The 21,663-nt window shown below is 58.0% G+C and overlaps 1 protein-coding gene across 1 annotated transcript in view; it reads left to right on the top strand.

Annotated features, from left to right (window-relative positions):
• The window catches only part of CROCC2 (ciliary rootlet coiled-coil, rootletin family member 2), a 79,258-nt gene that overhangs the window by 35,440 nt on the left and 22,155 nt on the right, over positions 1 to 21,663 (top strand). Inside the window, exons 15-21 of the mRNA XM_033229530.1 lie at positions 1,599 to 1,792; positions 4,681 to 4,799; positions 5,195 to 5,364; positions 5,999 to 6,175; positions 11,599 to 11,712; positions 16,541 to 16,684; positions 21,266 to 21,483. Coding sequence (XP_033085421.1) covers positions 1,599 to 1,792; positions 4,681 to 4,799; positions 5,195 to 5,364; positions 5,999 to 6,175; positions 11,599 to 11,712; positions 16,541 to 16,684; positions 21,266 to 21,483 — 1,136 coding nt within the window. The remainder of the gene's footprint in view (positions 1 to 1,598; positions 1,793 to 4,680; positions 4,800 to 5,194; positions 5,365 to 5,998; positions 6,176 to 11,598; positions 11,713 to 16,540; positions 16,685 to 21,265; positions 21,484 to 21,663) is intronic.

Genomic DNA, 21,663 nt, shown 5'->3' with positions numbered 1-21,663 from the left:
CACATATGATGGGCATTTTTAGCTTGTCCTATATGTCTATAACACTGTTTTGTGTATTTTCCATCCTTCTTTCTCTTTATGATTCAGTCTGAACACATTCTTTTGTCTCTCTTCCAAGTTACTAGTCCTTTCTTTTATTCTGTCTAATCTGCCATTGTCTATTAGTTTTCTTACTTTTTGGTTATTATATTTTAAATTGTGTTTTTTATATTTAGTATCCAGTTCTATTGTTAACTTTACATCTTGCTATCCATCTTCTTGAACATATTAATCAACTATTTTAAAGTTTGTGTCTGATAACTCCAATATCTAGATAACCAGGGTGGGAGGATCTATATCTATTTTCTGCTCTTATTTGTGGTTTTTCTGTCATGTGGTCCTGTCTCCTGGTAGGCCAGATCTTGATTAAATAGTCAATCTTATATATAATAAATTACAGAAATAATTTGAGGATCTTGACAATGCTATTCTTCTTCCAGAAAGAGTTTATTTTTGTTGTTTGTTTGTTTGTTTTTGAGAGAGTGTCTCACTCTGTCACCCAGGCTAGAGTGCAGGGGCATGATCTTGGCTCACCATAACCTCTGCCTCCTGAGTTCAAGCGATTCTCCTGCCTCAGACTCCTGAATAGCTGGGATTACAGGTGCATGCCATCATGCCCGGCTAATTTTTGTATTTTTAGTAGAGATAGGGTTTTACCATGTTGCCAGGCTGGTCTTGAACTCCTGACCTCAAGTGATCTACCTGTCTTGGCCTCCCAAAGTGCTGAGAGTCGCCGCACTCGGCCAGAATTTACTTTTGACCCTGGCAGGCAGTGAAGGTAGCAGGTCCCTGTAATCCAATCAGTGACTGGGGTGATTCACACCTGAGCCTCAGTGTCTATGAAGGATGGTTATTTCTGATTCACCACTACTACTAGGATCAAGCCCTGCTGTGAATACAACTTGATGTCTTGTGATGTGCATCAGAGCCTCTCTGCTTTGGTGGCTCTGAACCCTAATTTTTGTCCCCCTCAAGCCATGGTACTGCCAGAAGCTCTTCTTGGCATCTTAATTTTTCAGCCCAAACTTTTAAATCAGCAAATGCCTTAAGGGAGAAGGAGACACCAAATGCTGAGCTCATTCCTCTGTGTCTCCCTCCAAGATCTTCGCTGCTTCGGTCCCAGCTGTCTTTTCAGCTGTCTGAGGTCTCTTACATATTCTTGTGATATATTCTATCTAGATTTTTATGATATTCTTGGTGGAAGTGTTGGTCTGCAGCAGTCTAGTTTTCCGTTACCTTCTGTTGCCATTTCTGTGCAGTGTTTCCTGACCCCTGGACGCTGCAGGACAAACAAATGGTACCCTTTAGATTGACAGTTGGCTCCTACCTTGGAGTGCCCAGTTCCGTACCATCCCCATCGGGGTACCTGAGTGGGTGCCCCCTCTATTGTAAAGACATCCATGTGCTTCTGAGGTCCACCCACTTCTTCCACTCTCACCTCCATGCCATTCTGCGTGAAATCACTTCTTCCGAAGTCCTTTCTTCCCCTCAAGAGGCCCATGCTCACCCACCCACTTACTCTCTTTCTCTGCCGACTGTCTGCTTCCCACCTCCTCTAGGTCACATGCCAGAAACAGGCCCTGGAGGAGCAGCTGGCTCAGAGCCTGCAGGACCAGGAGGCCCAGATGGACATTCTGCAGCAGGCCCTGCAAGACAAGGATGCTCTGTCTGAGGAGCGGGCCCAGCTGCTGGCCAAGCAGGAGGCCTTGGAGAGGCAGGGCCGGCTTGCAGCTGAAGAGGCAGCTGATCTCAGGTATGCAAGGGTCTGCCAGTCAGGGCATGTCCCACATGTCCTTACCCTCAGAGAGTCTGCAGTGTGGCAGCATATGGGGACACGCACACCATGGCATAGGACTGGGAGGGAGTATGTGCACATGAAATGGGCTGTGAGTGAGAGGCAAGCACAGTGCCTTTGGGTTGGGGCAGGGCATCTAGAAGAGGTCAACCCAGTGAAAGCACTTCCTGAAGGAGGTGGTGGCAAGTGCAGAAACACAGCTCAGACCAGTGGAAGGCAGATGTGGAATGTCTTGCTCATGGAGCTGTGGAGTTCAGGGTGAAGGGATGGCTGGATTCAGGCACTCCCACAGTGCCCTTGGAATCCTGCTTCTCCCTCCCTCAGCACAGCTTGACTCTGAGATCTTATTCCAGGCAGGCTCACTCTGAGAGGTGGCAAGATGGCCAGCAGCCACTCCAGGGTCCCCCTTCCAGCAGACGCAGGGCACCCTTCTCCCCACAAGGCCTGAGAGTGGCGGCCGTGGGCCATGTTGAGCTGCGTGATATCCCTGTACCAATCCTGGGAGCCGGGAGTCACAGGGCTTGATCCCAGGCTTGGGTGGCACACCCATCCCTGGAGCCCGAAGCAGGGCCAGCCCAGGGACACACGAGGTGGAGAGTGTGGGCGGGTGAGCCCAGAGGCCCTCAGGGCAACTCCCAGAAGTTGGGATGGGCACTCGCAGGTAGGAACAGGATGTGTGTAGGTGCCGCCCGGTATGTGTGTATTTAGGTGCCGCCTGGTGGTGTGTGTGTGTGTGTGTAGGTGCCGCCTGGTGTGTGTGTGTGTGTATTTAGGTGCCGCCTGGTGTGTGTGTGTGTAGGTGCCGCCTGGTGTGTGTGTGTGTAGGTGCCGCCTGGTGTGTGTGTGTGTAGGTGCGGCCTGGTGATCTGGATGGATCCTGCAGCCTCTGCAGAAACCCAGCAGCTGATGTCTTCTGTGCCTTATCGGCTCTGCTTAGGGCCCTGCTCAGGCACTGCTAAGTATTTTTGTTGAAAAGATTTCCTCCTGGAATTCTAGAATCTGAGAGGCATGAGAAACATTGGAGTCTGGGATCCTTGAGCTTCTTCGCGGACAAACCCCTTCTCCAAATGAAAGCTTGCACGGCAATCGGGAAGGAAAACCTGAGGGAGGCTGCTGTGGGTTCGGCTCCTTCCCATGCTCCTTTCTGGGCCCTGGGGGCTGCCAGGACCAGGGGTAGAGGTCCCTTTCCTGCTGGTAGGATCTGCTGCCCAGAACACAGGCCCTGACCAGTGCCCTCAGCAGCCTGGGTCCTGCCCTGACAGCTGCCCCACATCTGCCCTGCCACTGACCCCCCCTGCACATGGCAGCCCTGCGGGCCCCAGCATCAGAGGCCACTGAACTGGGGGTCCTGACAACCAGTTGAGCCTCTGGTGACAGAGGGGCTTGACCTGAAGCCACGTCTGCCCGGACACACTCTGTGTGTTTATCTGACTGGCCCAGTGGGGCCGCAGAGTGTGGACGCTGCCATTTTGATGAACTCACAGGTAACATTGAGGACCATTAAGTGCAGGAAATCCTGCTGCAGCTCCTTGCTTCTGATGAGGCCTCCCCACGGGTCTGCTTTATGAAGGGCTCCACTCTTGGATCCTCAGGCCCTGACAAGGCTTCTGCAGTGAGGACCTGCTCCCTCCCTTCATGGAGTCCTGGCCCGCTTGTCAGCCAGCAAGATGGACCAAGGTTCCTGCCGGCCCACACCCCAAGCAGCCCTGCCCTGCTCAGAGCACCCCGTGGGGGGCCAGGCCTCCAGTCCAGGGGCTCAATGGCGGAGCCCCTGGAGTTGCTCCTGGGCCCCCATGGAGACAGAGAGGCTGGGCACAGGCTCAGGTCCCCAAGCTTCAGGCAAAGACATCTGATTTCTGAGCAGCAGAGACCACATCCCGTACAGGAGACCAGGCAGGCCTCTCGGAGGAGGGGTTTCCAGGCTGCCTTGAAGGGAGGGTTTCCTGCACACAGAAGGGAGCAGAGCTGCCAGGTGAAGAGAGCACTCAAGCCTGGGAGTGTGGGATGGGGGCCATGAGGAACACTTAGGGGAGGAGGGACTGGAAGAGGAGCAGAGTAGCATGCAGCAGAGTGAGGTTTCTGGGTGTTCTGACCTGAGCCCAGAGGACCTCCCTCTGCAAGCCCTGGTGAGCCCCCAGAAGGCTGGGATGTGCTCTAACCCTGATGAAGGAGGTGGCAGTGGCCAGAAAGATGGAAGAGAAATGGAGGCAGGGCCTGGTCCAGAGTTGCCAGGGTCCCCGTGGCCCATGGCCTGCCCTGACCTCATCTGTTTGGGGTTGGGCACCTACCATTTGCGTGTTCGTGTGGGTGTCTGTGCTTGAGCCCTTGCAGTGTGTTTGTACCTGTTGTTTGGTGCCTTGCTTTGTTCACTGATAAACACCCAGCCCAGGGCAGCAAATAGCAACAATGAAACTTGCCATTGATGGTTGGATCATTGATGAATTAATTGTAGAAATGTGAGGTCTTTTATCACCCCTCCCTCCCAGGCACAGGCACTGCTGTGCGTTGGTGTGTGCTCCAGGTGTCTTCTGAGCAGTGGCATCTCCGTGCACAAATGCACCACGCAGGCTTTTCACATGATGGAATCACGTTGCATGTGGGGGTCCAATTGGGTGGCTGACTTTTTGGGGGGACTCTTTTCATGACATTAGAATAGAAAATAGTTTCCTCACCCTTGTTAACAGCACATGGTGCTCCAGAGACAAGATGCACCATAATTTCTACAGCATTCTTCCATTGATTTGCATTTCAGCTGAGTCTCCTTAACACCTGTGTAAAGCTAGAGAGAGCATTTTATATGCAGGATCTTACGGATGACTTGCCCATTGTTTGCTGCTCCTTTGCAGGGCGCAGAGGGACTCCCTGGAGAGCAGCCTCCTCGAGGCCCAACAGCTGGCCACGAAGCTGCAGGAGCAGCTGGAGGAGGAGGCCCGGAGCACAGGACTCGCTCGGCAAGCCTTACAAGGTGCTCCAAGGGCACTCCCTCAGCTCCTTCCCCAAAAGTCAGCCATGCAGGGGCCCCTGGCGTGCCCACAGGGGCACGAACGTGAGCCTTGAGCTCATGTGACGAAGCAAGTTGGGCCACCTCGCCCGTGAGGAACAGCAACACCCTGCCCAGGCTGCACCTGGTGCCGGCCTGAGGCTCTGAACGGGGTTGTGGCCGCAGGGTCAGCGTGTAGCCTCCAGCTGCAGCCCTGTACCCTTGACCCTGCTCAGCCCAGCCTGCCATGGGTTGGCCGCCCACTCCCAGAGCCTAGAGTGGACAGTGGTCGCCCCCAAGGCTGTCACTCCGTAAGGAGTCCCAAAGGGTTCGAGGGTCCACATGCCAGGCCCTGGCACACCTTACCCATCACCCCACAGTGGAAATGGAGCAGCTACAAAGTGACTGGGAGGTCCAGGAGATGAAGCTGCGGCAGGATGTGGGGCGGCTCCAGCGACAGGTGGCACAGCAGGAGCGGGAGGCACAGCGGGCCCTGGAGAGCCAGGCGTCAGCTCACTGCGAGGCCATGGCACAGCTCCAGAGGGAGAAGGTCTGCTTCCCAGGAGCCCACCAGTAGCTTCCTAGAAAGCTACCAGGTCCCAGGGAATGGCAGGCCCTTGGGAGGAGGGGGCCTGGGAGACTGAGCTCAGAGACATAGGCACCTGGCCAGGGAAGGCTGGGCAAGGACCTGCTCACGCTTCATAGTTCACGTGGGCATCCAGGGCCTTCCTCGAGGAGCCCTCACACTGGGCTTGGATTGGTATTTGGGGCGGGCCTGCCTCATGGAAGAGGCTGGACGTGCCGTTGGCTGGTCTGGTGTGGTCTGAAGGACAAGGGCTGGAGGGGGCCCCACACGCATTAGAGCCGTCCCACAGGTCCCAGGCTTCTGGAGGCCTGGTTTGACGTGTCTTTACACCCCTCCGTGGCAAGGGTGCTACAGAGACTCAGGAATGGTTTACAAACTGATAGATCAATGTGGGATGACAGGTGCTGAGACCCAGAGAGGCCCTCCCTGCTCTGGTGACTCTGAGGGGAAGATATGGGGGGAGTGCAGCTGGCTGGACCGGACAGCCCCTGGGGCCCATCAGCCCTGGCATCCCACGGGCGAGGTCTCACTCAGGACCAAAGACAACTGCTGGCCTCACCTGCCAGACCTCACAGCCCACCCCTTTACCTTGGTCCAGGAGACCCTGAGCCTGTCCCTGGCGGAGGAGAAGGAGGCAGCCAGATGCCAGCTGGAGCAGGAGAAGGAGCTAGTGACAAAAAGTGCAGCTGAGAGGGAGGCTCTGAAGGGGGAAATTCAGAGCCTGAAGCAGGAGCGGGACGAGCGCCTTCTCCAACTGGAGCAGAAGATGCAACAGGTGATGGCAGGGCTAGAGGGCAGCGGGGTTGCTCACACCCACTGCACCTGTCATCTCTGGCCCAGCACAAGGGCTGCATGTGGCCACACCTCAGGCAGATGCAGCCTTTCCAGGTCACTGCAATTGCAGCTTCGTTCTTCCACAGAAGTCATGATGGACAGATGTCCAACCACCTACCCACCCATCTGTCCATCCATCCATCCATCCATCCATCCATACATCCATCTATCCACTCACTCACCCACCTGTTAATCCAGCCATCTGTCCATTCATTCACCCATGTGTCCACCCATCCACTTACCCATCCATCCATCCTTCCACCCATCCATCCACCTACCCATCCATCCATCCATCTCTCCATTCATCCCTCTATCTGTCCATTCATCCACCCACCTACACCTCCATCCATCCATCCACCCATCCACCCACCTACCCATTCATCCATCCATCTGTCCATCCATTCACCCATCCATCCATTTATCCATCCATCCACCCATCATCCACGCATCCAACTGCTCATCCATCCATCCACCTGTTCATCCATCCATCCTCCCATCCACCTGCCCATCCATCCATCTACCCATCCACCTGTTCATCCATCCATACACTCATCCACTCACCTACCCCTCCATCCATCTATCTATCTGTCCATTCATCTATCTATCCACCCATCCATCCATGCATGTGAATGTCCCTCCACACACTTGTCACCATCCACCCACTCACTTGAATATATCCATTCTTCTTTCCACACATTTAGCTATCCACCCAGATATATGGCCATGCATCCACATTCCTAGCTGCCCATCTGCACACCTCACCATCCATGTAATCATTCATCAGTTCATTTGACTATCCATCCAACTATCCATGCACCCAAACTTCCATCCACACAGCTATCTACAACCCACCTGACCATCCATCCATTCATCCACTTAACATCCTTTCATCTGTCCACAAACTCAGCTGTCCAGCCACATATCCAACCATCCATCCATGTGTCCATCCATCCATCCACCTGATCCACCAACCAGCCAGTCATCCAATCATCCATCAGTGTATCCAACTCAAACACCAAGCCAGGCACAGAATTACCAGCCACACATCTGGCCATCCTCCCATCCCAGCAGCAGTTGAGACTCAGCCACTGGTCCTATAAAAGCTACCTGAGTCTAGGCTGTTCCGGTATATCATGCCACCCTGCGGAATTCACCGTGGAGTGAAAGGAATGGACACACAATCACGTCCACATTGTGTCACATGCGGTGATAAGGACTATAAGATGTTGGTACGACATCTTAGGTTGTTGTGGCTCACACCTGTAATCTCAGCACTTTGGGAGGCCGAGGTGGGTGGATCACTTGAGGTCAGGAGTTCAAAACTAGCCTAGCTAACATAGGCTACTATGTCTCTACTAAAACTACAAAAAATTAGCCGGGCATGGTGGTGGGGACCTGTAATCCCAGCTACTCGGGAGGCTGAGGCAAGAGAATAACCAGAACCCAGGAGGCGAGGTTGCAGTGAGCCGAGATGCAGAGACTCCTCAAAAAAAAAAAAAAAAAAAAATTGCAGGAGGATTTACAGTAGCCAAAATAGCCAAGATTTATTGTCAAACTCTCTGCATTTAATATTTGATTCTTGCAACACTCTGAGGCACATGCTCTAATTATCCCTGTATTAGTGGTGAGAAAACTAAAGTCCACAAATATTGAATGCCTTGCACAGGGCTGTGCAGTGCACCTGCTGGGCACCGAGGTCTGTGCTCTTAACTGCCCCACAACTCTGCATCCTTAGGTGGAGGAAGGGAAGGCCTTACAGGAGGAATAGTAGTGTTGGGTGGAGAGGACGTGGACATTGGCAGGATGTCTGGGGGTGGCATGAAGTTCTGCACAGCTGCCAGGCTGCACGTGAGCGGAAGCAGTGAGAGAGGTGTGCAGTGGAGCAGGGATGGGCCTTGGGCACCAGCATCAGGTGACAGGGAGCCAGTTCTTGAGCCAGGGTGATATGATAGGAGATGGGTGGAAAAGAGTCTGGGGCCAGGAGGCTAGGGAGAAGCTGAGGCAGGGTCCATGCGAGAGGGGCTGAGAGCCAGGCAAAGGAGGAGAAAGGTAAGTTCAAAGCCCCTTGGGATGTGGTGATATTATTCCCATTGGATATATGAGAAAAGAGGCTGCAGGGGAAGCAATGCATCTGGGGAGTGGATGGCCCATCAAGGCCCCCACGCAGCCCGTCAGTCCCATCTGAGACCAACCACAGGACAACGTGGCCTGTTCTCATGTGATTATTTAATCCCAGCTTCCCGGTGGCACACACAGCCCTCCAAGAGAGGGGACCTCGGTCAAACAGGAGTGCAGGCTTGGTGGCTCATGCCTGTGATCCCAGCACTTTGGGAGGCCAAGCCCAGCGGATCATCTGAGGTCAGGAGTTCAAGACCAGCCTGGCCAACGTGGTGAAATCGCGTCTCTACTTAAAAAAAAAAAAAAAGACAAAAATTAGGTGGGTGTGGTGGTGGGTGTCTATAATCCCAGCTACTCAAGAGGCTGAGGCAGGAGAATCGCTTGAACCTAGGAGGCAGAGGTTGCAGTGAGCAGAGATCATGCCACTGCATTCCAGCCTGGGTGACAGAGCGAGACTCCGTATCAAAGCAAAACAAAACAAAACAAAATAAACAGGAGTGCAGGCTAAGAGGGCAGACAGGCACCGTGTGCTAGTGCCCTCCCTTCCCTGGACTCGCAGCAAAACCACGGTAAGGGGCACCCCAGGGGCAGAGCACAGACAGGCTGGCCTGTGGAGCCCTTGCTGGTACAGCAAGCTTTCCCGGGACCTCTGCTCGGCCAGCTGACCGTTATCCTAGGCGGCCTATGTAGAGAAATTGAGCGGAGCAGTGGGGCTGGGGGATCTAGCGGGAAACTTCCCCACACTTCCCTGAGGAACCTGTGATGACCCAGTCGGGGATCTTATTTCTACAACGAAGAGGAGGAATTATATGCGGAGCAGGAGCCAAAGACCTGGAGCCACTGGCCCAGGAGGGGCTGCCTTCACCGGAACCCTTCATTCTCTTACCCACTGCGTCTGAACGGCGGTTTGCCCACACCTGTTTGCAAGGTGAAGCCCTCACCCGAGAGAACACCACACTTCTATATTTGATGAAGTTTTGCCTAAAATTCTAACAAATACTCCCTCGCGGTGCCCAGTCATGAGGGGCACAGGAGGGAGAGACAGGGCCCCCACCCTTGCAGACCTTATAGTCCAGTAAGGGCAGATTTAAACAGACGGCAGGTCTCTAGCCGAGCAAAACAAGCAGGGCCTGGAGGGAGGGAGGGAGGGAGGGAGGGGAGCGAGGGGAGCAAGGGGGAGCATTGATTTTTAAAATGGTTTAGAATATAGAAAGCCATTCAATGAGAAGCCCCCCGCTCCGGCCCCTCCCCTTCACTAGGCCACTCAGGGAACAGTTGTCCCCTCTCTTCGATTCCCCTGTAACTCGCCCATGCAGTTCTGACCCAGAGATAGCACAGACCCCACAGGGCAAGGTCCCCAGCAGGACGCCCTCTCTCAGACACCATCCACAAGTCCAGGGGTCTCCAGGTCACCCACACTTCTGACCACCTGACTACAAGTTTGGGGGTTCCCATGGTCCTCTCAGGTTCAGCCATTCACTAGAATGACTCACGGAACTCAGGAAAGCCTCTTGTTCCTCTTAGAGTTTCATTATCAAATATGGAATTCAAGACCAGCCAGGAGAGGAGACATGCGGGCAAGGTGTGGGCACGTCACAGACAGGGGCTGCTGTGCCCTCCCTGTGGAGCCAGCCCAGCACCCTCCTGCACCCCGGTGTGCTCGCAGCCAGGAGGCTCCACTGCACTTTGGCGTCCAGAGTGTTTACTAGGTTTCACCGCGTAGCATGATCGGTGGAGTGATTAATTATGGGACTGAAGCCCACTTCTCTGACTGCTGGGAGGCTGGGTTGACATCCTGTGGCTCAAAGCCTCAACCCTCTAATAGTGGTCTTTCGGCAGACAGCCCCCATCCTGAAATTCAGTAGGAGTGCACCCTGAGTCACCTCGTTAGCATAAACTCCGGTGTGGTCCCAGGGGCCCGCCAGGAATAATGCAGGCACTCCTCATTTTGGGAAACTCCCAGTGTTTAGAAGCTTCCTCCAAGGACCCAGGACACAGACCTGATAAATCTTTTGTTATGCAACACTCTCCAAAGATTGCTTGCAAACAGAAATATACAGCATTACCTCCTCAACACTGCACTTTTTTTTTTTTTTTTTTTTTTTTTTGAGATGGAGTCTCGCTCTGCCGCCCGGGCTGGAGTGCAGTGGCCGGATCTCAGCTCACTGCAAGCTCCGCCTCCCGGGTTTACACCATTCTCCTGCCTCAGCCTCCCGAGTAGCTGGGACTACAGGCGCCCGCCACCTTGCCCAGCTAGTTTTTTGTATTTTTTAGTAGAGATGGGGTTTCACCGGGTTAGCCAGGATGGTCTCGATCTCCTGACCTCGTGATCCGCCCGTCTCGGCCTCCCAAAGTGCTGGGATTACAGGCTTGAGCCACCGCGCCCGGCCAACACTGCACTTTTAATACAAAGGGAACGTAAAGTCCACACCGGCTCCTGGGCCTTTCTCTTCTCAATTATCAAAGCATCTCGGTGACTTTTCCCAACTGTGTATCTGCAGCTTTGTTCTTCTGTTTCTGGGCTGCGTGCTGAGCTGCCAGGACTGAGTCTTCCTGTGGCTGGCTGTTCTTCCTTCCATGGACATCTGGGTTGCCTCTAGCTTTGTTGCCGTTACAGCAATGTCAGAGACGTTAGTGACACTGCACAGAAGTCATTCCACACAGGTGCACACATGTCTCTGGGCTGCCCTCCCCCAAATGGGCCTGGGCATAGAGAGAATATCCATGTGTGAATTTGACAGGCATTGCTTCCACAGCCTGGCCCATGGAGCAGCATGCCACTCTTGGGGCTGAGGGTGTCTCGCTGACACACGCCTTCCACACCATCAGGGAAATGGAGCATTTTCAGGCTTTTAAGCTTCCTTCTCTGCACTGCAGCAGGTGTTGTCTAGAGGGATGGGGGTGGCTCATGAAGGCCCCCAAACTGCATGAGAAAGGGCAGGATTTTGGAGAGGCAGAGGAAGGTGATGATACCCCAGGGATGGGCCCAAGGGCAGACACAGAGGTGAGATGATGTCAGACAGAGGGCAGGTGCTCAAAGGGTGAAAGGGCCCACGGCCCAGGGCTGCCTCTGTGGGAACCGCCTCTCCTCTCCAGTGGCAGGGATGTACAGACAGGAACATGAACATGCTGTGTCCAGGGGAGCCTCTGCACTCAGCATTCTGCCACAGCCTCTCCTCCAAGGGGGGCCTCATCCCCCCCCGCAGCCTCCCCAACTTTCTCACAAGTATACCCCGTCCTGTCCAGGCCCTGTCCCTGAAAGAAGCAGAGTGGAGCCTTCTGAGCGAGGAGCTCTCCAGGGCCAGGAGGGTGCTGGAGCGGGTACAGCAGGAGGCACAGAGCCAGCAGGAGCAAGCGCAGGTGAGCCCCACGCAGCCCGGCCACGTGCACAGCCAAGCAGGTGCTAGCTGACCCCAGGGAGCCACCCCTCCTGCCTGGTCCCAGTGGCATGTCCCTCTCCATCCCCTCCCTTCCTGAGCCTCAGTTTCCCCCCGGTGCCTCCAGGGCTTCTGATGGGAGGGGCACCCAATGGGCAGGAAAGGTCCAAGTGAACCAAAGCAGTTCTCCCTTAGCTTCAGGGCTGGCAGAGGCCAGAGAGGGGAGGCCTGGCCCAGCTGGGGGCCACCCACGAGCCAGCAGCAGCAAGCGGCTGAGCCCGTATGCGCACTGGAGCTGCTCATAGAAAAGCACAGCTGGGGACATGTGCACCAGCCTCGTGGAACTCACCACAGAGATCCTTCCAAAGGAGAAACTGAACCTGAGGCAGCTGGGCCTGCACCCGAGGAAACTCTCAGCAGGAAAGGATACCCACATTGAGTCCTGAGTGGAGCTGGGAGAGAGGCGTCCACGGAGGGGCTAGCACAGCCCCCCAGCAAACAGCTGCCCACCCTCAGCCAGTGAACAGAGGCTCTCCCATGCACAAAAGCTGTTGCAGGCAGCCAGTGGGAGTCACCTGGGACCCCTGAGTCCTCCCCTGGAGCCCAAGTCCAGAGGGCTGGGCGGGCAGCAGCAAATAGGGCACTGGGCAGGAGGCTCTGGGGAGGAGGCTCTGGGGAGGAGGGATCTGGGGAGGAGGGCTCTGGGGAGGAGGGATCTGGGGAGGAGGCTCTGGGGAGGAGGGATCTGGGGAGAGGGATCTGGGCAGGAGGGCTATAGGGAGGAGGGCTCTGGGGAGGAGGGCTCTGGGGAGGAGGGCACTGGGCAGGAGAGCTATAGGGAGAGGGCTCTGGGGAGAAGGGCTCTGGGGAGGAGGCTCTGGGGAGGAGGGCTCTGGGGAGGAGGGCTCTGGGGAGGAGGGATCTGGGGAGGAGGCTCTGGGGAGGAGGATCTGGGAGGAGGGCTCTGGGGAGGAGGGCACTGGGCAGGAGGGCTATAGGGAGGAGGGCTCTGGGGAGGAGGGATCTGGGCAGGAGGGCTCTGGGGAGGAGGGCTCTGGGGAGGAGGCACTGGGCAGGAGGGCTATAGGGAGGAGGGCTCTGGGGAGGAGGGATCTGGGCAGGAGGGCTCTGGGGAGGAGGGCACTGGCAGGAGGGCTCTGGGGAGGAGGGCTCTGGGGAGGAGGGATCTGGGCAGGAGGGCTCTGGCGAGAGGGATCTGGGGAGGAGGGCTCTGGGGAGGAGGGCACTGGGCAGGAGGGCTATAGGGAGGAGGGCTCTGGGGAGGAGGGATCTGGGAAGGAGGGCTCTGGGGAGGAGGGATCTGGGGAGGAGGGCTCTGGGGAGGAGGGCACTGGGCAGGAGGGCTCTGGGGAGGAGGGCTCTGGGGAGGAGGGATCTGGGGAGGAGGGCTCTGGGGAGGAGGGCTCTGGGGAGGAGGGCACTGGGCAGGAGGGCCTAGGGAGGAGGGCTCTGGGGAGGAGGGATCTGGGGAGGAGGACTCTGGGGAGGAGGCTCTCTGGGAGGAGGGATCTGGGGAGGAGGGCTCTCTGGGGAGGAGGGCTCTGGGCAGGAGGGCTCTGGGGAGGAGGGCTCTGGGGAGGAGGGATCTGGGGAGGAGGCTCTGGGGAGGAGGGCTGGGGAGGAGGCTCTGGGGAGGAGGCTCTGGGGAGGAGGGATCTGGGGAGGAGGGCTCTGGGGAGGAGGGCTCTGGGGAGGAGGGCACTGGGCAGGAGGGATCTGGGGAGGAGGGCTCTGGGCAGGGGGGCTCTGGGGAGGAGGGCTCTGGGGAGGAGGGACTGGGGAGGAGGCTCTGGGGGGAGGGATCTGGGGAGGAGGGCTCTGGGGAGGAGGGCTCTGGGCAGGAGGGCTATAGGGAGGAGGGCTCTGGGGAGTAGGGATCTGGGGAGGAGGCTCTGGGGAGGAGGGATCTGGGGAGGAGGGCTCTGGGGGAGAGGCTCTGGGCAGGAGGGCTATAGGAGGAGGGCTCTGGGGAGGAGGGATCTGGGGAGGAGGACTCTGAGGCCTATGCCTCCAGCTCGTGGGCAAAGCTGGGCACCCACTGTTATTGCTTGCAGAGCGCCAAGGCTTCAGCCCATCTGTGATGTGGCACCAGGTCCCACATGGGAGACAAAGAGACTGGGCAGGGCTCACAGGGAGTGGCCAAAGCCCAGTGATAGAACATGGATGGGGGCCTGGCTCACAGGCGGGGAGGCCAGAGCCCAGCAATAGGACATAGATGGAGGAGCCACAGCAGGGCCTCCAAAGGTCCAGGGGGCCTGAGGAGGGCTGTTTGTGTTGAGGTCGGGGCTGCTGTCCTAGGTGGCAGGGGCTGGCCCTGAACAGACGCAAGTGTCAGGGTGCCCTGGGCAGGGAGGGAATGGGCTCAAGGCACCGGACGCTGCTCCTCTCCTTTCCAGAAACAGGTAGGATCGAGGGTGAGGCTGATTGCTGACCCCAGCTCTGACCCACTCTCTGCCCTCTCTGGCCGCACACACCCCATTAGCTGGGCCCACACCTGCCTCCTGCCTCTATCCCAGCTCCCAGCATGTTCAGTGATGAGGCCGTTCATTCCCATACTTCTTGGCTCATTTTAAATTCGGGCAAACCTTTTCCTCCCTGTCCCTGGCAAGGAGGCAGGGTTGGACACCTACCTGACTGGCGTTGAATGTATGGCTCAGTGTGCAGTGAACAGAACACAGGCCATGGTGCCAGGCGCGGGAGGCAGGCCCCTTCTGTGCCCATTCTGAACGGGGGCCCTTCTCACTGACTGCACAGAGGCATACACAGGCCGCCTGGTAGGGGGCCAGAGTGTCCAGGCAGCAGGGCCTTGGGGACGCTCGGTGACTCAGAGCCAGGATGGAGGGCTTGTGCCCCATCCCCAGGGTGCTGCGCACCGGGAGAGAGCACTGCAATGAGGAGGCAGCCCCCAGGGTGCTGCGCACCGGGAGAGGGCACTGCAATGAGGAGGCGGCCCCCAGGGTGCTGCGCACCGGGAGAGGGCACTGCAATGAGGAGGCGGCCCCCAGGGTGCTGCGCACCGGGAGAGGGCACTGCAATGAGGAGGCGGCCCCCAGGGTGCTGCGCACCGGGAGAGGGCACTGCAATGAGGAGGAGGCTACTGGGGTATCACTTCGCCCCCTCCTGCCCAATGCCACGACCTGGATTCCTAGTCCCTCCAAGCAGGGCTGCCCAGAGGAACGCCTGGCAGCCCAGGGGAGTCTTGCCCCTCACTCCGTGGAGCCCTGCCCTGCTCTGTTCCTGCCCTGAGGCCTAGAGCGTTCCATGGGGCCCAGGAGGACCAAGCTTGGCATCGGGCCTGTGACCGTGCCCCTCCCTCCTCCCGACCACTGGCCCAGCAGCTCCCTCGGCTCCACCTGTGGGCAGGGACCCAGGAAAGCCCTCCTGGGAGCTGACGCCTGTGGCTCACAGAGAGGCCTCCTCTGGAGTCAGTGCTGGCTTCTGGAGCCTTCTCTTGAGCTGGCCCTGAGTCTCCCCGGGACTCGGGACCAGGCCTGCCAGCCAGCCGGCCTCCCTGGGGAGCTCATTAAGGGCTCCTTTGCCACCTCGGCTCAGAAAATGGAAATTAAAACTGTTGAGAGCAGCAGGAGGAGAGGAATGCTGGCCAAGGAGCACCAGGCTCCAGATGACAGGAGAGCGTGTGCCCCCAGGCTGAGTCACCACTGCCGCCGGGCTCCCGGCCGATGCCCTGTCCCTGAGGCCCTCACAGGGGTATCCTGCAGCCAGGGCAGTGCTGGGGCATGCTGAGGCACAGAGCCATGGCCTGGTCACCCAAAATGGCCCTTGTCAGTCCAGAGAGACCACAGGGGGTTGTGCAGAATGTTGTCAGTCCAGAGAGACCACAGGGGGTTGTGCAGAATGTTGTCAGTCCAGAGAGACCACAGGGGGTTGTGGAGAATGAGGACAGGAGGCAGCAGCATGGCTCCTTCCCCAGCGCAGGGGTCACAGGCTGCAGGAGCCCCCACCCTAGCAGAATCCAGGTGGACAGGAGGGGCTCCCAAGATCTGGCACAGGGGCAGCCATGTGGGCACCTGTGCCCCCGGGAACACTGACCCAGCTCTGGAGGGAGCCATCCCCCACCAGCCACCCCCTGCCAACCGCCTGCTGCTGCCTGGAGGCTTGGTCCGGTGCCCCGAGCCCAGGGGTATGGAACCTGAGCAGGGCAGGGCTCTGACTCTTCATGTTGGGGACACTGAGGCCCAGAAAGCTGAGACCCCGTCTGCCCTGCTGCCTAACCTGGGCAGGGGTGCAGAGGGGAGGGTCTTGAGAGGAAGCAGGGTGGTGTCCCAAGGGGCCTGGGGCTTGGGGTGAAGAAGGCGGCATTTGTCCATGAACAAGGGGCCATGGGCCGAGCCTGGGGCCTCCTGGCCCAAGGATCCCTACTGGCCACACTGCCCCAAGGCCCGAGAGGACACCTCGAGTGGTGCAGGCGACAGGGAGCCAACTCCAGCTGAGCTCAGTCCCAAATGGAGGGTAGAGCTGCCCAGTGTGTGGTGGTCCCTGCAGGGATGGGCCCCGCCCCAGGGCGCACGCTGAGCTGAGCTGCTGCCTCCTGCTGTGTCCATGGGCACTTACACATCACAGCTGGCAGGGACCGTGGACGTCTCCTCATCCCAGCAGCCTGTCTGACAGTTTAGGAAACACCAGTTACCCCGGACCTGTGTGATCAGCAGGGCCCAGCTCCCCCTCCCCAGCCACTGCAACACCTCCTGCTCCAGGGTCCTGGCCTTACCTCACCCTCCACTGCCGGACCCGGCTCCCTGGTGCCACTGTGGGCTCCCTTCTCCCCGCAGGCCACCATTAGCTCCACAACTGAGGAGCTGAAGGCCCTCCAGGCCCAGTTTGAGGATGCCATCACGGCCCATAGGAGGGAGACCACGGCTCTACGCGAGAGCCTCCGGGACCTAGCAGCCGAGCGGGGCGATGTGGAGAGAGAGGTGAGGGGCGGGGCTGGGGGGCTCCTGGGGATGCCAGAGGAGAGAAGAAAGCAGGGCAGGTACCGAGAGAGGAGAGAGTGGGGGTGCCAGGAGGAGAGAGAGGCTGTACCACGGAGGAGGGAAGAGTTGTCTCTGGGACTAGGAAGAGGCAAACAGCAACAGGGTCTGTGGGGCTCGGGGCCTCCTGCCAGGCAATAAGCCAAGCCTAGGCTCTCAGAGCAGATGAAACGGTGCCTGGCCCAGGCCATTGGCTAAGGGAAGCTGACACCGGTTTTCAGGGAAAAGAAGGCATCATTTCTAAGCCTCCTGAAGGGGTGAGTTTGACTTTGGGGTGCAAGTGGGCTTGGCTGAGTCAGGTGGACTTGGCTGAGTCAGGGTGCCAGCTGAGCAGGAGGGGAGCTTTCTGCAAGCTGCTGTGGGTCCCGATGCGGCTCCTGCTTGTCCTGGGAAGGTGCACAGCACACCTGCCAGCTCCCAGGGCACTGGTGGGGCACACCTGCTGCTGGGAAGGCCAGCATGTGAAAGAGTGGCCAGAGCCACGCAGCCGAAGGCACTGGGAGTCCGGACAGCCCCCTCGTTCCACACACAGTTAAGAAAGTGGAGTCAGGAAGGGCCTGATTCTGGAGGCATTGGGGCAGCTGTCACCTCCCAAAGCCTTTCCGAGAGACAGGCATGACCTGGGGCAAAGGGGAATTTGGACCCTTGGCCAGGAGACCAATCGCTCCGTCCACTGAGGTGTGGGGAGGCCCCTGACGAGCTGGGCTCTGTCCACACAGCAGGAGGCATGGACTTCATTGGTCTGGACACTAGGGTGGGGGGAGGCTGGACTTAGGGCAGCGGGCAAGAAAAGAAGTGGGTTAGTGGAGATTTCGGGGTGGGCCTGGGCCTGGCCAGGGGCCGAGGTTGACACGGAGGCCCCCAGGAGCCACGTGATGGTGACGTGGGGTGGGGGACAGTCTTGGGCAGGGGGCAAGAGTGGCCAGGGCTAGGCTGGCCTGGGCTCAGCAGGCAGGCAGAATGGAGAGGCGTTTCTGAGGGGGGTTGGCAGGATATGGGGATGCCTGCGTGTGGCAAGGGCAGGAGGGCACACGGATCTGGGCTGGAAGAGGGGAGGGTCAGCTGGAGCCCCAGCGGGGCCCATGGGGACGGGGCGGCCTCGCACACTCCCTGGGCTGCTTGCCAAGGCTGGGGGCTGCACAGCTGACCTGGTGCTGGCACACACCACGCCCCAGAGGCCGGGCCACCAGGCAGGGGAGAATGAGGAGAGGGGCTCAGCCCTCCCCAAGCACCCCCGAGAGGCTGAGAGAGGAAGAGAACATGATTTAACATGACCGGCTGTTTACATTGGCCCCAAAGAGAAAGGTCTCCTTTCAACAGATTTCAAAGTCAGGCCCGGTCAGCGACCACACGGGGAAGCAAAATGAGATTTCAAAACTAGGGGCAGCAGGGGGAGGGGGAGGGAGAGGTGTGGAAGGGGTGGGGGTGCACTGGTTCTGCTGGCCTCAAGGAAGGGAGTGCAGGCCTCATGGGAAGGTCAGGCTCTCAAAGGAGCAGCCCCCGGAAGGGAGTGGGGGCTCCCAGAACAGAACAGGGTGCCCAGAAAGGGAGTGGGGGCTAAAAGGTGAGGACAGCTGAGGGGGACAAGAGGAACGATCACAGAGAAAAGCAAGCAGAGCCCGTCCAGGCGCCAGGCTGGCCCAGGGTCACCATGGAAACCATAACATTTTTCACAACCTTTAAACTGGAGGAACTTCCAGGCTCTCAGACCCTGCCTGAGGTCCACACGTGTGTGCACACAAGCATACACATCATCCACACAGTGAGACCACACACACCTGTGTACACTCAACACTCAGAGTAGTGCATGCATGCTGAATGCACACGTGCCCCACGCACTCACACTCACACAATTCACGCTGGAATCACATACGGACACCACACAGTGCACACAGGCGTGCACAGAAACGTGCACCAAGTACGCACATGCATGTGTGCACTCATATGCACATGCCTAGGGCACGCACAGGCATACAGACTTGCACACACATGCATGCACACACACGTATGCACACCATGGACAGAGTGGACACCTGCACCGGCTCACACACACACTCATCACACACACATGCACACATACACGTAGTGCACGCACAGGCATACAGATGTGCACACACATGCATGCACACACATATGCACACCACAGACACAGTGGACACCTGCACCAGCTCTCACACATACACTCCTCACCCACACTCATCACCCACACTCACACACACATGCACACACACACTCACACACACTCATCACACAACAGACTCACACGTGCACACACACAGACACACACATGCACACAGACACACACACTCATCACACACACTCACACACACACACGTGCACACACAGACTCACACACATGCACACACAGACTCACACACATGCACACACACACACATCACACAACAGACTCACACATGCACACACACAGACACACACACTCATCACACACACGCACACACACATGCACACACAGACTCACACACATGCATACACACACTCACACACACTCATCACACAACAGACTCACACATGCACACACACAGACACACACACTCATCACACACACGCACACTCACACACACGCACACTCACACACACATTCACTCATCACACAGACACACATGCACACACACTCATCACACACACACTCATCACACACACAGACTCACACACATGCACGCACATCACACACGCACTCACACACACATACACTCACACACACTCATCACACACAGACTCACATACATGCACACACACTCATCACACACATGTGCACACACATGCACACTCACACACACACTCATCACACACTCACACACATGCACACACACACTCATCACACAGACTCACACACGCACACACACACTCATCACACATATGCACACTCACACACACATACACTCACACTCATCACAGACTCACACGCATACACGCACACACATTCATCACACACACAGACTCACACACATGCACACACACATACACACACACTCATCACAGACTCTCACACACTCATCACACACACAGACTATCACACACACACATCACACACGCACACTCACACACACGCACCCTCCCCTGCTGTCCCTCCACAGCCCTCCTCCCCTGCAGAGCTCTGGAGCTGCCCCCCTGCAGGAGATTTTTAAAAGAGGCTGTTTATACAATTTCTAGCAACGAAATAATTATTATAATCACATTAAGTGATTTGGCTGTAAAATTCCTGTAAAAGGGATGGCTGTTCTCATGAGGCAGAGGGAGCGGGTGGAGTGGGGGTGGGGTGGGGGCGGCCCTCCTCCTGCATTTGTTTTGCTTGTTTTCATCTCCTCTGCCCTGGGAAATGAAAACAGTTTCTTTTATGATGCATGGGCCCTTGTGCTGGTCCTTGACCTTCTGGGCGGGTTTCTGCTGAGCTCGGCGGAAAATGCTCAGCACGGTCAGGGCTCCCACGTGTGGGGGTGGAGGGGAGCGGAGGGGAGGCTCTGGCCCTTCCCAAAAACAGAACAACAATAACAGCGGCAGTCTCGGGAGCCAGGCCGGCCGGGGGCCTGGACAATATCCCGTGAAAACAGCCAGAAAGAGGGGTTTGCTTTTGGCCAGCCAGCGACTTGCCATCGCGGAGTCTTTGTGGCTTCCACCCCTGGGCATGCCCCACTGGCTCCCTCCGTCTCCTCCTCTGGGACACACGAGAGCTGGAATGGAGCCCTCTCCAGGGTTTCTGGCCAGGCCCAGAGCTCAGACCTGGGAGGCAGGAGACTGGGTGTCAGGGCCAAACCCCAGCAAGTCCTCACCCCAGAGCCTAGGTGCTGGGGAGGGCCTTCCTGCCAGGCTGCAACTGTCCTCCAGACCCCACCCCTGGGTTCTCCTGGGCACTGTGAGATGCCTGGTATCCAGAGTGGGGAACCAACACCCTCCTCCCACCTGCCCCCCCATCGCCAGGGACCCTCCTCCCACTGCCTCCCATGTCAACGGGGGAAGGAGGGCCGAGGGAGTGGGTGAGCCCCACTGTGGCAGGGTCACTGTGGCGAGGTCACTGTGGCGGGGTCACTGTGGTGGGGTCAGTGCCCAGCCTGCCTGCCGAGCCTGCTGCCCACACTAGGACAGGCAGCGGCCTGGGCACCACACTGTCACCTAAGGAGAGGACTAGATGCAGGGGGCGGGAGGTGGGAAGGGCCCTGGGCGGTGACAGTGAGGGCACGTGTGCTGAGCCGCATGCCAGGTAGGCTTTGCTTACCAGTAGTCAGCGTCCCGGGGGTCCAGGGAGGCCGCAGGGTGGGGCTGGTCCCAGGGGATCAAGATAGGCTCCTCTGGGCTCTTGGGCTGGCCCTGCCCCAGCTGGTGGATGCTGCCCTTCAGTCTCTGCAGCAGCAGGGATTGGTGGCTCCATGGGGTGAGCAAAGCGCACGGGGACCAAGTTGGGCAGGGCACCTGTGCCTGCCCCACCAGCGTCAGAGGCCACAGGCCCCTGTGGCTACCCCTGGAGCAGCGGTCCCCAGCTGGCCTCTAGAGCTGCATGCTCCTCCTCAGGCTGAAAGGCTGCGGGCACAGCTGACCATGGCCCAGGAGGGACTGGCCGCACTGCGCCAGGAGCTGCAGAGCATCGAGGAGAGCCGGGAGGGGCTGCGCAGGGAGGCCCAGGAGGCCCGCCAGGCACTGAGCGACGAGGCCCGCGAGAAGGACGTACTGTTGCTTTTCAACAGCGAGCTGCGAGCCACCATCTGCAGGGCTGAGCAGGAGAAGGCCAGGTATAGCGGCCACCCAGGAGCAGCTGGGGGTGCCCTGCAGCCTGCTGCCCACCCAGGCCGTAGGGAGGACGGGGCAAGGGGTTAGGCAGGGGCGTCCTGCTGATTTGGGCTCCACTGCTGGTGGGGTAGACATGCCAAGCAGGCCTCCCGCTGCCCAGTCCAAGACGTCTGCAATGCTGG

This window comes from Trachypithecus francoisi, unplaced genomic scaffold (assembly GCF_009764315.1).
Source record: "Trachypithecus francoisi isolate TF-2019V2 unplaced genomic scaffold, Tfra_2.0 Lachesis_group13, whole genome shotgun sequence".
In the NCBI taxonomy this organism is placed as follows: domain Eukaryota; kingdom Metazoa; phylum Chordata; class Mammalia; order Primates; family Cercopithecidae; genus Trachypithecus; species Trachypithecus francoisi.
Note: the sequence above shows the minus strand (reverse complement) of the source record. Positions and strands in the feature narration are given on the sequence as shown.